General features: G+C 41.2%; 1 protein-coding gene across 2 annotated transcripts in view; it reads left to right on the top strand.

The window, feature by feature from the left end:
• Window positions 1–22,862, top strand: part of CDH13 (cadherin 13) — a 665,580-nt gene that overhangs the window by 276,549 nt on the left and 366,169 nt on the right. For both annotated transcript variants that reach the window (XM_083626042.1, XM_083626043.1), the window contains exon 3: window positions 13,903–14,111. In XM_083626042.1, the coding sequence (XP_083482168.1) occupies window positions 13,903–14,111 (209 nt within the window). The remainder of the gene's footprint in view (window positions 1–13,902; window positions 14,112–22,862) is intronic.

Genomic DNA, 22,862 nt, shown 5'->3' with positions numbered 1-22,862 from the left:
AAGGATGTAAAAAAACAGATGCGGTACATGACACATTGAGAGTGGATGTTTACATGGCCGTTGTCATGGAGCAAGAACCTTTCTGGTAAATTCAGCTCTTTGTAGACTGAGCAGCAATGATTTTCCCCACCCCCAGGAACTGGAATGAAGTCTGCTCTTCCCTCCCTTGGATTATTTTAGGGGTTCTTTGGTTCTTTTTGAGGCTGACCCACCTGCCTTTAGCTGAAAAGTGAAAAGGCATCTGATTTTTCACAAGAGATGGGCTGCAACAAAGCTTTGGGGTCTCCAAACCTTTGTGCAAAGCCTGAGTAGCATCAGTGTTGCTACCGTGCTGCTGGTGCAACACTTGGATCGTGGTTTTGCTTCCTGACATGGCTTTGCTTTGCTTTGGCTTTGTGACAGCACATTGCCATCATTTTGCATTGGCTACGTGATGATTCCTGAAGCCTACCCAGAGATGGGATACATGGATGTGTGGTGGATCCTACCCCAATTCTCATATCTTCTGTGTTGTAAGTAGATGTGTTTGTGTGTGGCCCCAAGTAGGAAGGGCAAGTGATGCCCTGATAAATAGGTCAAACATTTTGTTCTGGTCTGCATTCTCTTCCCCCCTGCAAAAAAAACATGTTCTAAAGGGTGCAGGGTAGAAGACTGTTTGTTGCCTGTAAATTGGGGCATATAGTTGGGGGTATTTCAGCCCAGTCCTATGGTTGCTACAACATGGACATCACTCTTCTCTTCCAAAAAGCTCACGTGGTTCATCTGTTGATGGGACAGTTATTGGGATTAAACCAGTTGTGAAAATCTCCCTTTCTGATACAAATGCTCTGACCCTATTTTAGCATCTCTGCAATTCCCAATAAAACTAAACATCTCCCAGTCTCTACCTTGACTTAGGAAATGCTGACCCATCACAGAGGCCAAAACTTTCACTCTGCCCATTCCCCAGCTCAGTAAATCTGCCTTCTACCTTTCTCTCTCTCTCTCTCTCTCTCTTTCTCTCTCTCTCTCTCTCTCACCCACCCACATACCCACCCACCCACACCCTGCCACCAGGGCAGATATATTATAAAACTATTGCAGTTTAGGTTTCAGGGTGCCTAATCCTGGTTGGGCCCCAGAATCAACTTTAGTCCACACTGCTTAAACATTTTTGGTCTAATAGACCCAATTAGAGTCACACAACTCAAATTGATTAATTTTTGTTGTCTGTATTTCAACAATCTCAGAGTTTGAGAGTCAGTAGCACAGATGCTATAAAGGTTGTTGTAAACAACCCCATTGAAGGAGGCCCCATAACAGTTCATGCTTCAGGGCCCCCAAAATTTAGGTCCACCATTGCCCACACCCCACCTTGTACCAAACATTTGCCTTGGTCCTTTACCACTCCTTGCAACACAGTCTCCCAGAGACTTAACACAGACTCATCACTCACCCAACAATCTTGTGATTTCTCTCAAAGTTACTCCTTGTTTATCTGCCATGTTAAGTTGTTCTCCATCCAATGGGTAGGAGGAAAGCTCATTGTGAAACTGTGTCTTGAATAAATCCCAGCCTAAAAGGCCAACAGTTGCTTTGAGGACGCAGATATGCATCAATTAAGTATCCCTTCTCAAAAAGAAACTGCTTGCAAGTCCTTATTTACTGTGTGGATGTCACTATCATATCTTTAGCTAGTAGCAAAGTGCAACCCAGATGGAGCAAGGCAACAGTATGTAGCAACACCATCACTTACTAATGCTGTAAGAGACTAGTGCTTTAGGGAAAGAAGAGAAGCTGGTGAAGGGCGGAGGAGTAGAAAGGGGGAGAGTTCTGTTCCAGCAATTCATTCTTTATAATAGGTTTATAACCATGAGCAATGACAAGCCAAGTCAGACTGATTAGTATCTTATCTCTGTAAGCTTCCTTTGCATGATAATCATTAAGATTTTTCTAATCCAGAAGAATAAGAAGCTATTAGTCAAGCAGTTGTCTCTGATAAGGGGGGGCTAAGTCTTGTTCCTCAATGAGGTCAGAGGCACAGCTTTGAAGGACTGGTCATGAAATGTGGGCTCTAGCTTCAGTGGTCCCTCAAGCTAAGTTTCCCCATTGGGCCTCTTTCTCCTAGAAGAGGCAAGAAGTGCAGAGTGAAAACTCTGGTCTCATTGGACGCTTTATGATGCCACTGGGACATTTGCCAATGGGAGGGGGAGGGCTTTGCCTTGTCATTCCCTGAACCAATCTGTAGCATTTCCAGTCAGTCCCTTTTGAAACCCCCAAGAGCCTCTGCCAATCAAAGGAGACAATGATAAGCTAGAGGAACCAATGGTCTTACGTGGTATAAGACACCTTTCTATGTTGCTATGAGTTCCTCCATTGAGTAAGGGTTGTAGGTCAGTGACAGAGGATCAGCATTGTGTGCAGAAATTCCCTGATTCAATTCCTGGCATCTTCATATAGGGCTCCTATCTGAAACCCTGGAGAGCCACTGCCAGTCCGTGTAGACAACACTGAGCTAGATGGACCAATGGTGATGGACTCAGTATAAGGCACTTCCTATGCTGTTCCTATTATTACTGCATTCTGGAGGCATCTCTGGGCTCACATGTAGTCTGATTTTAACTTCTAGTGGCACTGTTCCTTCTAGATGAGCCGTTCTGATGCCCTGACTCAGAATGGGATCAGATGGGCTTTATATCTCATGGGTGTCATTGCCAACATACCCATAAAGAAGACTCAGTAAAAGAAGCTTGGTTGGGGGAAATGTTATATTCATTTAAAATATAACAAACTGGAGGATCTGCAAACAATAAATCAACATGTTTACCCAATCAAAATATAGTGCAGACAAGGATGTCCTTTGGTAGGAAAAACCAACTTCCTCCCCACAACAGGGCATATTTACAGGCACATCCTGTAGTTCCATTGTAAAGGATTAGAAAGAATTCTTCCTCCTTTCTATGAGAACCTTGAGAATGTGAACTCGACGAGTGAATATGGTGATTGTTAGTACGGAAAAACTACCTGGCCTTCGTGTATTGGGTATAGGATGGGGGTGGGGAGTCAATTTCTTTTTGATGGTGCTGACTGGTGAGGTTCCCTTGGCCCCCTGATGGCTCTTTTGCTGGATAAACAGAAGCGGTTCTTTGTGTGAGTGTGAGTATCAAAGGCAATGTTTGATGTGAATAGAAGCCATGTTGGGAATGGCTGTGAAAGGCAAGACAACATGGCACAGTTTTAATGAAATTGTTCTCAACAGCTGCACTTGTCTGAGACTAAGAGTCAATGTTAAAAGATAAGTTATGTCACTTTGTAGCTATTAGGCTTAGCCCTGATGGAATCAAATGTAGTTTGTTGCAATGCATGGAACACCCCTTCCTGAAAAAGCTAGCAGTTCTGTTTTGATGAGCATTCTCAAGAAAGTCCTGGGCTCCAGCAGGTTATAAATCAGGGTGGTCAGTTACTGGCCATTTTTTAGTTGATTAAGGGTGGGTGTGGATCTCTCCCACACCTTCAAGACTAGTGGATCCCAATGTGTGGGACGTCATTAATGAAGAAAGCTAGTTCTCATGGCAGATAATTCACAAATCATACCAAATAGTTCACACACACACACACACACACACACCAATTAAAATGAAAGAACACGTGCAATTTCTTGAAACAAATATTTTCTAAAGTCAGATACATTCCAACTAACAACTCTTCTTGAGTGGTAGATCAAGTATACAGAGCACCAATATGAACATATTTTCAGAAGGTATAATTATTTTTTATGATGTGCTGCAACAAAAATTTTGAAATTGATTTTAATGTGTATTCAATTTTGTCAATGTCATTATACAGAGAGGATTTATTTATTTATTTTGTATACCACCCTTCATCTGAAGATCTCAGGGCAGTTCACAGCATATAAATTCAAAAATAAAATATAATAACAAAATAAAAACACAAGTTACATAATAAAAACAAGAACAAAAACAAAACAAAAAGCCCCTAACTATGCTATTATTATTTTTATAAAATTATCATTTTAAAGTTGTTTTATGTATGTAATAGATTCATATTTAACTCATAAGCTACCTTTTCTTTTTCTTTTGTATCCATCCATTCATCCATTCATCCCCAAAAAGGATATTGTAGAACTAGCAAAGGTTCAGAAAAGAGGTTCCAAGGGATTGCAGCAATTCCTCTATGGGGAAAAGTTAGGGTTCGGGCATATGCAATTTTTGCCCCAACTTTTAGTGTGAACTTATGTTGAGGAGATAGCAACAGAAGTTAGAGTGCTGCTGCTACCCACAAATATTTCACTGTATATTTCCTTTGGTGCTCTCTGCTGTATTTTTGATCTACTAGTGGTTACCATGGTCACCATATGCTAACTGTTTCAGACTATATTGACGTTTAAGAGAATTCATTAACTAAGTGCTATCTGGTCTGCTCTAAAATGTGGAATGTTTAACTGTATTTTTTTGGGGGGGGCAGGTTGTATTTAATTTGTGATATTTTAGGAAGCTTGGAGATTTTCTCTGAAATACGAAGTGGTGTAAAAATTGCCTAAATAAATCAATTACTAGTGACTGCTATGTGGATTGTTGACACCACCATCAAGAATAAGACTTTTGAAAGACAGAGACAGAGAGAGTAACAAACTATGGAGAAGCCTGTTAATACCTACTAGTCATTCTGGCTATACTCTACTTCCACAGTTGAAAGCAGTGGTTGCTTCTAACTACCATAGAACCATGGAATTGTAGAGCTGGAAGGGACCACCATCTGGTCTACCCCCTGAAATTCAAGAATCTTTGAATCAACTTGGACCTTGAACCCACAACCCTGGGATTAAGAGTCTCATGCTCTGCCAGCTAAACTATGCAGCCTCCAGTTGCTGGAAACCACAGGAGTGGAGAGTTTTCTTATGTTCAGGTTCTGCTTGAGGGTTTCCCACAGGTATCTGGTTGGCCACTGTGAGAACTGGGTGCTGGACTAAAGGGGCCACTGGCCTGATCCAGCCATAAGGCTCTTCTTATGTTCTTATTTCCATTGTTCATCAGTGTTGTTGTTGTTTAGTCATTTAGTCGTGTCCGACTCTTCGTGAGCCCATGGACCAGAGCACGCCAGGCACTTCTGTCTTCCACTGCCTCCTGCAGTTTAGTCAAACTCATGCTGGTAGCTTCGAGAACACTATCCAACCATCTCGTCCTCTGTCGTCCCCTTCTCCTTGTGCCCTCAATCTTTCCCAACATCTTTTCCAGGAAGTCTTCTCTTCTCATGAGGTGGCCAAAGTATTGGAGCCTCAGCTTCATGATCTGTCCTTCCAGTGAGCACTCAGGGCTGATTTCCTTAAGAATGGAGAGGTTTGATCTCCTTACAGTCCATGGGACTCTCAAGAGTCTCCTCCAACACCATAATTCAAAAGCATCAATTCTTCAGTGATCAGCCTTCTTTATGGTCCAGCTCTCACTTCCATACATCACTACTGGGAAAACTATAGCTTTAACTATACGGACCTTTGTTGGCAAGGTGATGTCTTTGCTTTTTAAGATGCTGTCTAGGTTTGTCATTGCTTTTCTCCCAAGAAGCAGGCGTCTTTTAATTTTGTGGCTGCTGTCACCCTCTGCAGTGATTATGGAGCCCAAGAAAGTAAAATCTCTCACTGCCTCTATTTCTTCCCCTTCTGTACATCAGTACGACCCTCTAAAACCTGTACCATTTTGCCTACTGTAACAATCCTCCACCCCATTTTGGGTGCCCCCTGCCGAGCTAAAAGTTAAGCTCATACCTATTGTACCTGAAACAAATAAAGAAGGGACACATAAGAAAGCTGGGGAGAAGGGAAAATGGGGCCAAATTGAAAGAGAGGAACACTTATGATCAGAACCGGAGAAATGTACCATTCCTTTGTATTTACTAAGACATTTATTTGTGTGCTTCTCCCAATTCGGTACACTTTAAGTTTCTGCAGAGCTGTGAAAATGCAGGTTTATCTACTCAGGGCTTCTGTTGTCACAGGTCTTTAAATATCTTTATTTTTTCCCCTCCTGTTTTGAAAGAGAAGGAAAATATTGCAGACCAGGCTCCGATTATTACTCACTTTCATTTTGCTTTGCTACATAAACGATGAATCATGTACTATCGCCAAAACAAGCAAGCACTTTGGAAATAATGCTCTGGTATCGCTTACGCCGCAGGTGGTGAGAGACAAAGGCTTTCATTTTGGGTGATGCTTCTTAAGATAAATCTCTTACCCTTTGGAATAAATAGTGTTCCCATTCATTTCGTGCAATTTTTAAAGAATGCTTCCCACCGAGTGCCAGCTAATGTTTCTCTGGCTGGTTTGAGTAGTAATGGCAGAGTCAGGCATAAGCAGTTCTTCAGGGAGAGCGAGGAGAAATTATTTCACCCACATGATGCCACTGTGAAGCATCACTAATGGCAGCACTCTCAATTGCACATGAATGGATTAGTCAATTTCATCTTCTTATTTTCCAGTCTTAATTTCAGATCACCACACTAGTTTGCATCAAAATTAGTCAGCATTTTAATGTGCATTTCTATAAATATATACATTTTGTGTGCAATTTTGTCCAATGTACACATTTTTACAAGCCATTTCCCCGTATACAATGCATTTTGCATGTTATTTTCGCAAAAGTTTGCAGTTCTGTGCATATTTTTGCCTAACAAGACTCCTTATTGAATGGTTTTAAAAATGGAAAATTTTACCACAACTACTGTAGAAGTGTTGATTTTGAAGGCTAGGTGCATTGCAGTTCACTGTTGATGCAGAATGTGTGAATTTGGTATTGTCTTAAAAGGCAAATTGAACCAACACCCCCTGCCATACCTCCTGTCAATGTACATGGTGATGATCCATGGTTGCATCACTAGTTGCACAAAGGCACACAGGCAAGAATGATGATTTACCAGGGATGGATGCAAGAAAACAGAAGATCTCCCTTGCCTCTAAGGACATTGAGTACTACCTTAGTTTCATTTTTGGATGAGGTCTATGCGGTTAAGTTCAAAGCTTCAGGGGGAAATGAGTTTTGCAGAGGGGTATGAAAGATGTTGAAAGCCCCCTTCCCAATTTACATAACGGGACGCAGGGCCATATAATTGGTCTTGCATCCAGCATCATGTGCCTACCCACTTTCATCCTCCAATGTCTGTGCATTAAGCATTGATGTCTGAAGAAGGAGAGCCTACAAATAACACATGACCTGGAACCTTGCACAATCAGGGTTTCATGTTTTATGGAGAAGCATGGTGTAGGCCCCCCTAACAGCTTGGGACCAGTTTACTTCTGAGATCACCTTACCCCATCTTTGCCTACTTGACTGCTTCAACTGCTTTACTCTGCAGACATGACACTCACTAAACATTATATGTAAATAACCATATGAGTGTATGGCTCAACTATTTGTGAACACAGATTGCACACTCATTGAATGTAATGTGCAAATATTCCTCAAGGGTTGAGTAATCGAATGATGCACGTTAATTAGCTCTCTAATACGGTGACCTTGACAGTGACTTAAACTGCAGACCAAAGTTTATGGGAGAGGATTTAAAAAGAAACCCAATGCCAGTTTAGTGTAAATTATCTGGCAAACAAAACACAGTTGATTTTTGTTCTCAGAAAGCTTGGGAAGCATATTGAAAGCTACAAAAAGCTATAGTTTTCTGCAGTGTGGTTTGCAGGCGTTGTCCAGGTATGCCTGCCCTTACATTTTGGTGATAGGCTGCAGGTGCTAGACTGAGAGGTTCTGGTTCCTTCCGCTGATCTAGCTTTAAATTTCTTTTAAGGGAAGGTAGATGTAAAATATATGAATAATGAAGAAGAAGCAGATGAGATGATGGGCTCCAGTTTGTTTGCTATGAACCAGTTGCTTCTGCTTTTGCAGCATATCCAGCATAATTGGAAGTAAGACTTTCAAAATAAAGTGGAATTGATATCCATAAATTTGGAATAGAGGAAGCTGCCTTATACTGAATTGGACCATCTAGGCCAAGGGCGCTGGCTGCTAGGGTATTGGACACTGTGGAGGCCCCCCTTTTTTTGAAGGGGTCAGAGCCCCTCAATGTTCAGAGGACCACCCCACATGACATCAGGACATTTCACAGAGTTGTACATGGGTCCCCTCATTCCTCCAGAGAAGGTGGCACCTCTGATATCGGCCGATATCATTCACAATGCCTGGCAGCTGCCATGAGATTGATGGGATGTAGGAGGCCTTTAAAGCACTTAGGGGAGAGACTAGGGATTTAAGCTAGTGCTTCTGCCTACAAACCATGTTTTCGACTGCTGAGCTACACCCCTTCCCCAAGTTTGCTGTGCACCACAGCCTTAATCCTTAGGGAGTTGAATCAAAGGGCAAATATCCACTGCTACAAACACAAATCAGTGTTAAAGTGTTCTAACTGTCAGGGACATAGAGTCTTTGAGAATGTTAAGGTTTTATTTTTGCTTGCTTGCTTGAATATTCATTGGAAGCTCTAAAGAAGATTCAGGGTGGTGAAACCTAAACTCTGCAGTATGTCAGACAAAGTTTCTGACCACCACATCCTTAGCTCATGGCTGACAGTAGCCCATATTTCAAGTCCTTTCCATGAATTTCTGAACAATGATCAGAAAACAAACTACAATGTTTGCGTATCAGCTCTCTGGACCCGTAGAATTGACCTGTATTTTATTTTAATGTATGTTGCTGCTGCTTTTGTCATGTTTTGTTTTGTTTTTTAATGATTATTTGGGTCAGACGTGGGAAGACTTAGAATTCCCTTTTCTTTTGAGGTTTTTCAGCTCAATGGGAGAGCTGTGATTAAATTTGTAGTACACATAATGTCAACTGGCAGACAAAAACACACCACACACACACACTGTAGAATACAGATATAAAAAGTTTCTTGAAGGACCTGACGCTGAACATAATGCCAACAGACTGGTAAAGGAGCAACAGGATGAATGAAATATAGTTTGTTTTTCGTTGGAAGATGCTTGGCACAGACTCTGTTCTCCTCATGCTGAGTTTTGGAGCCTATTCTGAGCCATACGGCATATTAAACATAATAAAGATGTTCACTTGGCAGAGGCAGCATGACTAGGGGTATCAGAAGAGCCATACAGAAGATATCAATAAATAAATAACTTTGCACAGAAATAAAAGTTTGAATATATACACATCAGAGTGTTTTATGGAAGTGAAAAATGAGTGGGTGGAGTGATGTGATGGGTGTTGAAATGGTTGAGCGATTTTGTTTTTGGGATTGCAGTTTTTGTGGTTCATAGTTGTTTTACTTAGTGCATTGTTTTAGAGGCATTTATTTAATTGTATTACTTGAACTGTATTACTGAAAATGTGGAATTATCATGATGATTAGTAGTTGTAGGGGGGGCATTGTTTGGTTCTGAATATGAACTGTGCATTGTAGTCCTTACATTATTTCCTTTTCATTGGGATTTATAATCTCATTTAAAGGTTTTGGTTGAAATATGACATGGTATATAAATGAACTAAACAGATAGATCGAGTCATTTGGATATGACTGGTAGATTTTTTAAAATATGTATTTTTATTGGGAATAATGATGGGAATTGGTAAGATGATATATTAATTATATTTAATCTTCTAAAGACCCATGTCTGTGGGATAACAACAAAGGGAAAATGGCTTGGTGCCTGGATTCAAAACGTAGGGCTAGCACACAGATAGCCCCAGTAGCAGACTATTGAGTCCCATCATTAGGCGGATTCATGAAGCATATAAATAGGCTATTGAACGTTATTTATTTCATTCAGCTGTGTGAAGCAGCTGACCCCCTTTTACCCCTTTTTCAATTAATGCAATGTAATTTTAAAATGTGATATTTACAGTTTCTAGGTCTCAGACATGCATTTTCCTTATGCAACAGCAATGAAATAATACAAGTAAGATTCTGTAGTTGTTAACTGAAGCAAAGTACATGGGCTGAAGCTGGGAGCTAATGTTTAGGCATGTCCAACTCCTTGGCTTGCACCTAAGACAGAGACAGAAGTACAGGAAACAGGCTTTACTTCTTCTATTTCAGGAGAAGAGGAGGTGTGAAGTAACTGAGCCTATTCTAGCAATTAGAACTCTGTGGTCCTTAACTCCTTCAAATACTATGCCATTCACAGTGCAATCATTAAGATTCATAAAGTCAGCAGTTGACATAAGTGAGCATGGCCATACCTGTTGGTACTGCTATTAAATGGCTGTTTAGCAGTGCTTTTTTCTTTAAAAAATGTTTGGGGTACTCTCATTTTCCTACTCTTATTGAAATACTGCCCCTTGATGAGGTCAAACTTAGATTCACAAAATGTTTAGGGCTATGCATACCCCTGCATCCCCCCAGAAAAAAAGCACTGCTGTTCAGCACCAATAATGGGGAAGGGTCAAAGCTCAGTGGCAGAGCATCTGCTTTACGTGCAGCAAAACCCAGGTAGGGTTGAGAGCTTCCTCCATCTGAAATCATCGAGGGTTGCTGCCCATCAGTATAAACAATACTGAGCTAGATAGATCAGTTGTCTGATCAATAAGGCACTTTCCTATGTTCCCAATACTTTCTTAAATATGCTGCAGTGGTGGATGAGCTCCCATTGACCAAACTCAGCTATTTCCACCACTAAAGAATAAGGAAGTAGCTTGCTGTTGTTTCCGTGGGCCCAAATTAAGAAATCTAATTGTGTTCCGAGTGTTCTCATCAGTACTGTGATGGGGCCCAAGCCCTCCTTTATATTCCTTTGAACTCTGCTGTGTTGATCCCTTTCCTCCCCCAAATTCCCTGGTAGGTCATCAGCAACATGATTTTTTCTGATGTTCGCAGTATAAGGTCTTTCTCACAGGAAACTAGAATGATATGTCAAGGGTGCACAGACATTTTCACTATACACCAATGTAACGGTGCCCAGGGCCTCTGCTCTACTAGTATAGGATCTTGGTGCAGCATTGGGCCAGGAGGCCAAATATTTCTCTCTAGTGGCAGAACTGAGAAGTATTTTTTTCCCAGGAAACTGTGCTTTGTTGCCTCTGCATCACCCTGAATGGTAAATTGGTCCTCTGCACTGTGTGTGTATATATATATGTATGTATATAATGGGTGTCCATTTATATTTTTTATTTGCATTATTGATTTTTTCCAGAATAATATCAGTTCAATAAAAAAAGACACTGAATTGCAAGGTGTGGAGAAATAGCAAATCCCACTTTATCTAATCAATATCTCCTCATCTCCCTGAATAGCGAATTTCCCTCACGGGCATTACATTTCCAGCATGCTATTGTTAAAGCTTGTCAAATTACAAAAAAGGAATTAATTACATTGTCTTACTTAAATGTGTGTATTGTTGCTATTTTGACATTTAAATGATTGCTGGTGATACAGACTCCCATCGTTGATGGGAGAGGATGCTGATGGCTGTTTGAAAGCCTCATGGAAAGTCTTCCTTCTCAATCTAGGCAAAAACAGCAAGGGGAGCAAAAGATTGGTTCTTATTATTCCAGAAAAGTTCTTGAGCATAACACTCCAGTTGCATGACTGCTACATAGCTTCTATGCTGCTGCCAATCTTTCAGTCTGTCAAGGGGCATATGAATGGCGTCCCCCAACTGACAGCTGAATTCCTCCACAGAACCAATGTGTGTGGGAGGTCTTTCTCTGTCACTCTCTCTGTCTCTCTTTCTCTCTGCCAGGAGTGGCTAATATGGTACCCTCCAGAAGTTTTTGGATCACATCTCCCATCATCCCTGACAATTCCTGTTGGGGCTGATGGAAGTTGGAGTTCCCATGATCTAGAGGGCACCAGGTTGAGGAATGGCAGAAAGCAAGTCTTGTTATTTTATTTCAATAAATGCCTTGAGCTCATAACTTCTGCATTAAAAATATATATGGTGCATTTGCACCTAATGAAACAGAGAGCTTCACAGATCAGCAGCCTATTAGAGATGGATCTCAATTCCATAAATATGAAAAGCTTTCCATAAGAAAAAGCCCATGCTGAACATAATCACAGTGGTCTACACAATAACAATTATGGCACTGTTGAAGTGTGGAAATTCATATATTCAGGGAGGCGCTTTGATAGTCAAACCAATCATCCTACAGTAATTTCCATCAAACAAACAGAATTGGTTCTTAATATGAAACAAAATTATTACCCAGCACTGTGTTGTTAGGCTTAAGGATTTTAGATGCCCAGGCCAAGCCCGGGATGATTACTATATCATTATTAACTGAAAACATTTTGTTCTTGCCTGCTGTTTCTCACATTATAAACCTGGGGTAACTGCTCCCAAAGTAGATGCTTATATTTCAAGTTTGTTTAACTCTGCTTCTGATTATATTTTGGTGAATAAATTTCACTCTGGACAAATACTAGAAAATAGTTCACTTCTTTGGACTTCACTGTGTGAAAGATACCCAGTATTTTTGTCCTAGAGTGTCAAGAGGGCTCATTTGGGAATCCTGTAAACCATTAGGGTGACCACCTATGCATCACTCAAAGAGAGGACAAACAAGGGGATAAATTTGCATACATTTTGCATATGCTAATAGATGCAACTTGAGAAAAAAATATTATAATTTAAATATAAATACTGAGGCTACTCATTCTACCATTTAGGTGCCAACTGTTGATGGGTAATTTCAAGGCCCCTATACTCAATTCTTAGGATCCTTTATCTTTAAACCGGACTTGCACTCGACCACCCTTCAAATATAGGACTTTTTCAGATAGCAGATTGTCCTCTGTAAAGTCTGAAATGTACCCACCCTATATAAGATTGCCCCATCTCTCCAAAAGGATATTGTAGTCCTGGAAAAAGGTATAGAACCAATCATCCTGCAAAGAAAAGTGAATGACATCTGGGTTGTTTTCTTCACTTAGGGAAATAAAGACGGCTATAGGTGGTGGTGAGCATGAGGATAGAAGTTTATCAAATGATGTGTATAATGTGGCATGTATAGCAATGCAGGAATTGATACTGTTTAGCAAAATGAGTGCTGTTGGGGAACTTGCTTCTCACTGAAATTAAGGAGCAAGGTGGAAATTAGAAGAAATCTGTGTGGATAAACTTGACATTGAGATTTTCAGAAAATTCTACCCTTTTGTGCAAAGAGTTCTTTGGATCGTGAAAAAAGTCTACAGTAACTTTGACTCCCACAGCCATCCTGCATGAATTATCGCGAAGCTGTTAAGACCTAGCTACCCCAGTGCTCAGAACTTAAGCCTTCACTGTCATACCCCTTTTGACAGATACACATAAACTTTGTGAATTCAGATTGGATTTCAGTGCCAAAAGTTCCCTCAGAATTTGGCCCTGCCCCCCCCCCCCATTTTGCTCACTGACACCAGGTACAATAAACCAACCAAGTATTGTATATGCATTAGGTCACTGCAGTGCATTAAAAGCCTCTCCGTCAAGAATGCTGCTACGAATTAACCTGGAGCAGGGTTTTTAAGTGTAGCTGCCCCTTTTCTGTGGAATAGCTGTCCTGTTGAGATAGCTGTGCTTCCCAGAAACAAATGAAGTCATTTTGGTTCTAACAAGCTTTCCCTGCGAACAGGTCTTTGCCAGGGTGATATTGTGCAGGGGTCCTGCCTGAGAGTTCCCACAGGTCACTGTGAGAACAGAATGTTGGACTGAAGGAGCCTTTTGCAGATCCTGCAGGATCTCCTTATATCCTTATGTTCCTATTGTTTTAAATTTATCTGCTTTTAGTTTTTGTGTAGTTTTGAACTGTTTCTTTGCTGTTTTATTACATTTTGTATATAGCCTTGAGATATGTGTGGAATGATTAATAATAATAATAATAATAATAATAATAATAATAATAATAATAAATATTTAATGGACACTTATGCTCTTGTTTCTATCTCCCCCCCCCCTTTGCCTCTCTCTAGTGGTATTTGATGATTGTCAAGGAAATCACAAATTGAACTTTGAAGTTTCAAACCCAGGCTTCAAGGTGGAACCAAATGGGGTTTTAGTTGCACTGAGAAATTTATCGGACACTGGCAGAGCCTTATTCATTCATGCCCGGTCAGCTCAGGCTGAAGATACAGCAGAAGTATTGCTTGTCGACAGAAAAGAGAAACAAGGTTCTTTAAAGGTAAGACTAAAACAAATGTAAATCAAAAGTTTTCCTGCCGCTAGGGCAGATTACTCGGGACTAGCAGTTAAATGGGGATGTCCTTTAGCCATTTTAACAGAGAATAGTCACTTCAGCTTGATGTTATTTTCCAAAGACTATTAATAATATTTTATGCTCTGCATTGTGAAAGAACATTTGAAAGGAAAACAGTATAGTTCATATTGCATCCAAGCAGTACGAACTCAGAAGTGTTACAGGAGCAGCTGACCCTTGAAAATCAAATAATTGATTTTGGTGTCTGCCCTGTAATGTGTTGAATGCTTCACTGATTTGAGAGGCTGTTTTTTTCGTTTTTTTACTAATTGTGTTTTTATACGTTGTAACCCATCCTGCAAGAAACAACAATAATTGCTAGATCACATGCATTTTTCTGAACTACGTAGTCATGAATCTTGTCAAAGGCATCAATCCAGGTCCACACTCCATACTTAACTACTCCAAAGCGGTCTGACTGAATGCATTGAGATTGCCCCAGCGGGTATGTCATTTGGGAATATTCCATGCTTGTGTTGCTTTCAGTTTATCCCTTTCAGGACAGACAAAAGGAACTACTATTCAAAGAATATATACTCAAGCCATGCCATTTGCTTCCTTGAGATGCTGTGATAGTCATTGACCTAGGTGGCTTTTAAAAAAGAAAAAAGAAATAGACAATCCCTGGCTACTAGTCATGATGGCTATACAGGCCTTGTTGCTTGTTGCTGGGGAACAAGAGTAGGGAAGGGTCATTGTCATCATGTCCTGCTGCTCTTTCCAGAGGCAGCTGGTTGTCCATGTCAGGAAACAGGGTTCTGGAATAGATCAACCTTTGGTCTGATCCAGCCGGGCTCTTCTTATGCCCTTTCATATCCAACTCCTTTCATATTTTGCAATTTCAATCTAAATCCAGCCTTGGCATACAATGGAGGAGGTGGCAGAGAATTGAGGTCCTTTTGCAAACTGATCGAAATGTTTACAGCACATGCAACCACATAACAAAGGAATATCTGAGATAGCCTTCATTTCTGCACCATGGCATTTAGCAAAGAGGCAGTCACGACAATGACTTACAAGACAATTACGCCAGGTACCTTTTTTTACAGACCTATAATTTAGGATGACAAAGAAGCCATAATGAGAAGGTTATAAAGGATGACTGATCCATTGTCTCTCTCCACTATTTAGCTCATCAGGCAGGCAGCAGTTTCATCACATTTCCTGCAGACTTGGTAGTTTGACTTAAATCTTCCGTTTAAGAGAAATGTTGGCTGGGAAGAGAAGGCTAAGGCAACTTTTCAAATTATTTTCTCTGCCCAATGTGTTTTGATCTCAACTATGATCTGTAGAGTGTCTCGTGCAGATTGTGTGGGCAGATGTGTGTTTTCTCTTTTGTTATGTGTGAACCTCCTTTGAGGCTATACAGGGGTTGGAATGAATGGATCACTCTTTTCAGTGCATGGCAGTTTCACATGTTCTGTTTCCCACATTAATAAGAAGTGCCATGTTTGATCAGGCCAATGGCCCATCTAGTCTAGCATCTTGTTCTTACAGTGGCCCAACAGATGCTTGTGGGGAACCCACAAGCTACACCTGAGTCCAAAGGCACTCTTATCTCCTGCGGTTTCTATTAACTGGTATACGAAAGCCTAATGCCTCTGGCCATGTGATATGCAGTGGTATATCCCCATTGGGACTGGTGGGACGGAAAGCAGAGAGCTCAACAGTAGATGAAGCTACTGCCAATGAGAGACAGTGCCAAATAATTATAGCTTTGTCCTCATCCTCCTCCCTGCTGAAAACTGAGACTAAGGAGGAGGAGGAGGCTTACAGGCAGTGCCACCTTCAGGAATGAATGTAAGAAAAAAGGCAGGCAGGTGGGGGCTGGCTGATGGCAAATTGAGGTTGGTGAGGCAGTACCCCATTTACTCTAATGGCCCAGTTTTATGTGTCTATCTGGAAATTCGTATTTAAGTACATATAAAACCATTGCCATAATATTGTTTTCAGTTATCTGCATAGAGTTTGTCTCCATTTCACATCTAAGGCCCTCTGATCTATTCAGGTATAGTGGGTGGGCTCAAGGAACAGGGTCTTTTCAGTTGTGGTGCCAATGCGCTCAAAAGTTCTCCTCAGAGAGGCCTATATGGCCCATTTCCTGACTTAAAAAGGGAGCCAATGAACCAATGTAGGGGTTTGTAGTGGGGTTTTTTGGGGGAGGGGGTTGTTCGTTTTTGTTTTGCTGCTACTGAGTTTGCTGCTAAGTTTGCTATCTGCTCTAACTGCTGATTTCTTATTGCTACTGTTTTTATTATTGCTGATATTGTCACTATTGCTATTGTTGGTTCTTTTATTGTATTGCAAGCATTATGATTAATTTTGCTTTCTATGATTCACTGATTTGAGTTTTCTAGTGGAAGACAAATGATGCCTAGGCATCAGGCAAAAATGTTTCTCTATAACCAGGCCCTTGCACTGATTAAACAATCTATGGTCTTTTAAGGAAAGTATGGCAGAAATCCTGCACCCTACCCATGAGAATTTCACCCAAATGTTATCTCCCATGTGATCATTTTCAAATGCAATTCATTTTCTCATTAACTGATAGAGATTGGTTGCGGGGGGGGGGGGGGGACATGACAGAAAAAATTCCCCTAATTTTAAGACAGATGTCTCCACTTGCTGGCACTCTAGCTTGTACATCTACAGAGTGTTTTCTCTCTAGGCTAAAAGCTTTGCCAGACACACATTCTCGATATGGTCTGTTCCCAGCCTCTCAAACTTCAATCCGGTGTGATTTTACAAGAAGCTTGGCTGCTTTTATTCATGCTTTGTAGCCAGAACATGTCAGCCGGCAAACAGTGCCACGTCTCCATCTGTGGGCAAGATGAATCTTGGCTAAGAATAGCTCTGCTTGGAACCTTAGCTTGTTAGTAAAATTGTGTAGGGTTAAGAATAGGCATATGCTGGTTTGCTGCTTAGCGTTTCAATCTGCAGATGTAGTGGAACCTCATTTAACGAGAGCGTAAGTATGCTTTAAAACCTTTCCCCACTGACTGTGACTCTTGCTCCTGTTTGGAATGCTGTAGCTGACACCTGTGAAATCCTGTTGTTAAATTGCCCTATTTGCGGGAAACCTGACATATCTGGGAATGACTGATGGCTCAACGGTCTCTTAATACGTGGGCTGCCATCTGGGGGAAACTTTGCTCTGGAGAACAACACATCAAATGGTCCTGAGGCACATGGTGCAGGTTTTTTTGGTTGAAGCTAAGTGGACTTGATCCTGACAATTGTTTGCATGGCAGATTATTTGGAAACCATGGACACAATTGGGTGCAGAGTTAAGCACATGAGCAGTGCAATTCCATCTTTAAATTGGCAGCGTGTGAATCCACTACAGATCAACCACTACTGATGTAATGTGCTTTATGTGGGTCTTGTATCTGATCTGGATCCGGAACTGTTATATTGCCATGGTAAATATAATGCTTGACTCTTGAGCATCTTGGCAGACTGTAAAAGTGGTGTGCAGTGGCCAGACCATTCACAGGAGTAGATGGCTGTCATCAAGCTACCCCTCTGCTGAGAGATCTTCACAGGTTGCCAATTAATATCCAGCCAGGTTGTAGGTTCTTGCAAGGCCCTAAACAACTGGCCCCAAAGAACCTCAAGGACCACCTAATTTCTTATGCTCCACCCAGTTCACTGAGATCCTCTGATGAAGCACTTCGCCTGGTTTTCCACACCCCTAAGGTTTGGTTGGCCTTTCCTAGGGACTCAGCCTTTAGTGTAGCTGGCCCAGGCATGTGTAACTCTCTGCCAGTGGGTATCATCCCTGTTTTACCCCAACAGCAACCATGCTTGAGAGAGAGACTTCATAACTGATCTAACTATAGGATTGAAGCAGGGCTTGTCCCCCCATTGTAGTGGATTGTTATTCCATCAGAACAGAGGAGAGAAGGGAAGCAGGGCTGTCCTATCTGAGTGACCATCTGCCTTGGTTTCTCCTGAACCAACTCCTAGAGGCCAGCTACCTGAACTGTTTCCATCTCAGCTGCTTATTAAACTGTAACTTTAATGAACTGGTGCCAGACCTTCCTCCCCCCCGCATCCTTCTTCCCTCTTCCTCACTTTTTCCTTGTGTGTCATGTCTTATAAGATTGTAAGCCTGAGGTCAGGGACTATTTTACTGTTGATCTTTACAAGCTGCTCCAGAAGCCTTTTACGGTTAAAAGTGGGGCAAATCTTGTTTAAATATATACATGAAACCAATTCAGATCCAGGTCTTACAAATCACAGCCCAAACAACAACTGCAAACTTCTAACCAATACACCACACTCTCATGATTTCCACTCTGCATACAACAAATGTAAACTTTGCAATAATCAAACCTCGTAATAAATCAAACCTCAACATACAATTTGCTTTTATTCCATTTAGCCTTCGTGCTTTTGTATAATGTTTTCCCTTATGAAGCAGTCCAAACGCTGAGCTCTGTAATTTATTGGGGCAGTGGAGACACAGCACCCTAGCATGGGGTTTTTCTCATCAGCATAGCTTTACCATATTTGGCTCTCACTGAGCTCCACTTTGAAAGCTCCAGTTTGTTCTGAGTCACAACCTTGGGCGAATAAATCATCACCTCTAAGCAAGGAGGGAAATATGTTTAATCAACAATTAGGCTTATGCAGCTAGAGAGCTACCTCAATTGCATCTAGAAAGCTGAAACGTATCCCTCTGTCAATATATAATTGGGGCAACGTTGCTTAGTGTTTTTTGAACAGTGAGAGAATACACCAGGGATACAGAACTCTTTTCAACCTGAGGGCCACACTTCTTTCTGGACAACCTTACAGCGGCTGCATGCTAGGGGTGAACAGAGCAATAGATATATTTTTTTACCTGTGTACGGTAGATTGGCAGCAACACATTGGATGGGATTAATCATTGACATTAATGAACTTAAATTCAGTGAGTCTACTCTGAGTAAGACTAGTGTTGAATACCACAATACTCCTCTCTGACCTCCATCTAGGTAAGCAAGAGTTGTTATCAGAGTTCACAGTCATTTTCCAGCCAGGCAAATGTGAAAGGTGGGGCTGGTGAGGGGTGGGGTCTAAAGGGAGTACTAAGGGCTCAGCTGAAGCAAACAGAAATTTGGGTTTTCTCCGAATTGACAATTGTTCCGATTTAGCACAAAAGAGCAGGTTTTCCCTGAGAAAGGAGAAGGGCAAGGGGGGAAATTCTCAGAGCCATGCTTTCTAGGCATGGGACCAGTGGCAGTATTGACAAGTCCACAGTGTCCTTAGGAACATAGGAAGCTGCTTTATAATGAGACAATCCATTGATTGGTCCATCCAGTGCAGCATTGTTGACACAAACTGTGCCATGGCTCACCGATAGAGCATCTGTCTTGCATACAGCAGGTCCCTGGTTCAATCCTCAGATAGGAATGAAAGATAATCCTCTTTGATATGATGTAAAGCTGCTGCCAGTCATTATGGGCAGCATTGAGCTAGATCAGGCATAGGCAAACTCCGGCCCTCCAGATGTTTGGGACTACAATTCCCATCATCCCTGACCACTGGTCCTGTTAGCTAGGGATGATGGGAATTGTAGCCCCAAGCATCTGGAGGGCCTGAGTTTGCCTATACCTGAGCTAGATGAACCAATGGTCTGATTCAGTAGGAAGAAGCTTCTAATATTCCCATGACTGGCAGCACCTCTACAGTCCTCGATCTGCAGCCCTAATCTGGAGATGCTGGGGACTGCATGAAAAGCAGCACTTTGCCCTGGGCATGCACCTGGCAACTCCATAACTGTTGCATTTCCACATTCACAATGATACCACTTATGAGAAGCTTGGCTCAACTTATTTGCATCTTTTGCCCAACAGGGCTGTATTTATAGGAACATGTTTTTTTGATTGATTAGTCCCTCATACGTTCCTGTAATCTGTTGGTGATGGACATGCTTTCTGCCAGTTCTATGTAAGTGCTCCTTGTCAAGGGGTCAAGATTAATAGCTCCTTTCTTCTCCATCCTGAGTGCTTTGAGAAAAGACTTAATTGCAACACTTACACCAACTCATAATCATCCTGAAATGCGTTTTTCAATTAATAAACCAATCTTCAAAGGCAGTGAACACACTGTGTGATGAATAATACTTGATAACAACAAACCGAGCTAGAATATATATCTATATCTATATCTATATCTATATCTATATCTATATCTATATCTATATCTATATCTGAATGAGAGAGATCTATATATATATTGGTGCATTTTGCAGGACAATGAAATGAGAATAGCTTGATTCTCAGTGAAGACTTGTCAATAACAGTGAATGGAGCACTGATCCACCAACCTCAGTCTGCCCCCAGCTAGCATACATGCCTTTTTACTTACAAATAGTCAGGGGATGGCTCTGCCTATTATTGTCTCTGGCTTCACCTACTGTTGATCTCCCTGCCTTCTGCCCTACCTGTCCCAGTGGGCACCGGCCACCACTGTTGACTTTTGATGTGCCCCCCCCCACTCTATTTCAACTAGCACCTCTGCTTTCTAAGGCAGCTTTGTGTTTCAAATTAGCAACCACACTCCAGCACACCTATCCCAACCTGGCACCCTCCCAAGGTAATTTGACACCAATTCCCATCACCCCCGACCATGGGTCATGAGGACTGGGGTTGATGGGAATTCAAGTTATGCAGCATAGAATCATACCATAGGATCATTTCATGGGATCCCATCTGGAAAACACCTGGCTGAGAGAGCTGTTCTAACAGTTTTGTCATCCTTTGATACCTATAAGCAGGAGTCATTGGGAACTGCTGAAAGGCCAACAGGGAAAACACAAGAGGAAAAGCTCTTCCAAATGCCTTAGCTTTCTTTATGTGGGGTGATTTTGGTGCATGTAGATGTGTGTGCATGCTTGTGCACATGCTTTCACAAGAGCCACACACCCGGGAGAACTTTTTATCATCTTTAATATGATCAAGACACATGTGGGTGGAATTACGCTGTCCATTTTTGGTTAATTATAGATTCTGGTAGATTACACTGCTGGGGAAAGCTTGCATCAGGGATAGGGAATCTGTGGCCCTCACTCCAGATGTTGTCAGCCAGCTCCTCTCAGGTATGGGTAATGCAGCCAATGGTCAGGCATGATGGGATCTTTAGTCCAGCAACTTCTAAATAGCGGACAACAGATTTCCCTTACCATCTTACTGGGGGGGGGGAGGAATCCAGCATAAAAAGTCTCCTAGATGCAAAACTGAAACAAAACTTGGAAGGTTATTAGGCTGGAAGTTTTTGTTCCTCTGGCATGGTATATCTGTGTGGAAAAAAGAAAGAAAGAAAGAAAGAAAGAAAGAAAGAAAGAAAGACGACACATCCACCCCTCCTTTTGTTTGTTTTTTACCCTCTTTCAATGACTTGTATTCCAAATTGTTCTGCAGAATATGTGCCCATTCCCTTTCAAAACTAGGCTTGAACGTTTTTGTGGGGAAGAAACAGCAGTAGTTGATGCAAAATAAAAAATGCTGCCAATATGAGATTTTTCAAAACCTATTTAAAACAACAACAAACCCTGACCAGCCAAGTTTAAAAATATTGGAGAATCAAACTTGGCCATTTAGATGGTCACCTACATAATTTGGTTCCAGCGTTTGCAAAACAGCAACTAATTGAGTCCCAGCACTCTCTTGATTCTCAGGTCACGACACAACTAGGCACCAATCAGTCATGCATTGTATGACAAGCCCTATTAAATATTCAGCTGTTCTCCGTGGTGATTAGGAACCATTGTTTAAAACGTTTCTGCTGCAATGAAGTAAAACATCCAAGCTTAGTTTGATTGGTGATGCAAACACACAATCCTTTTTAAGCACCTTGGAGAACTGTATCATGCTAGGATCTTATGGTATGAATCCAAAAGAAGGCAAAATACACCACAGACAAAATCTGTGAATTTATTTTTGAGAGAGAGAGAGAGAATTAATTTTTGCCAACTTAGTTTCTTCAGCAACTGCAAGCACAGAATCCAAGACTTATTCCGAATGAACCATAATGTTTAGTAGGAGAAAATATTTGATTATATTTCTATGCTGCTTTTCATTCAAATGAATTCCAAAGTGGCTTACAAACAATAAAATAAGAATAGCATGATAGAGCATCACAGAACATCAAAACTATATCACATATCATATAGAATAATTAACAAATCATCAGTGAAGCAATTACAATCTATAAAACAATTGACAAAGCAGCAACTAAAATAAGCTAAACATCACAATTAAAAGCAAATGTCATGTTATATGGTTAACAAATCAATACAGCATTTATAAGCTATAAAACAATATTAACAACATTAACAAAACAGCAGCCAAAAATAAACTAAGCAACTACGGAGGTGGTGGAAATGAGGGAAATCATTCAAAATTTCTGCCAAATTCTGCTGGCAGCACATTCTAGAATTGTTGGGTTCACTCACTGAACTGTAGAGGAAAAATCATGTTTATCATCTATTTATTTTATGAAATCAGAATCTATAGAAGTGGCTGAACTCTGAAACAGGCTATGACAGGGTCAAGATTGCTTCACAAGACCTGTAGTCTAGGTCAGTGGTAGATGGTGAAATGGTGAGATGGTTCACTAAGCAAAACTGCTAGCTGCCTTGGGGAAGAGCCCTGTAGCTCAGTGGTATAGCATCTGGTTTGCATGCAG

This window comes from Podarcis filfolensis, assembly GCF_964270895.1.
Source record: "Podarcis filfolensis genome assembly, chromosome: 8".
In the NCBI taxonomy this organism is placed as follows: domain Eukaryota; kingdom Metazoa; phylum Chordata; class Lepidosauria; order Squamata; family Lacertidae; genus Podarcis; species Podarcis filfolensis.
This window is presented reverse-complemented; position numbering and strand designations above follow the sequence as displayed.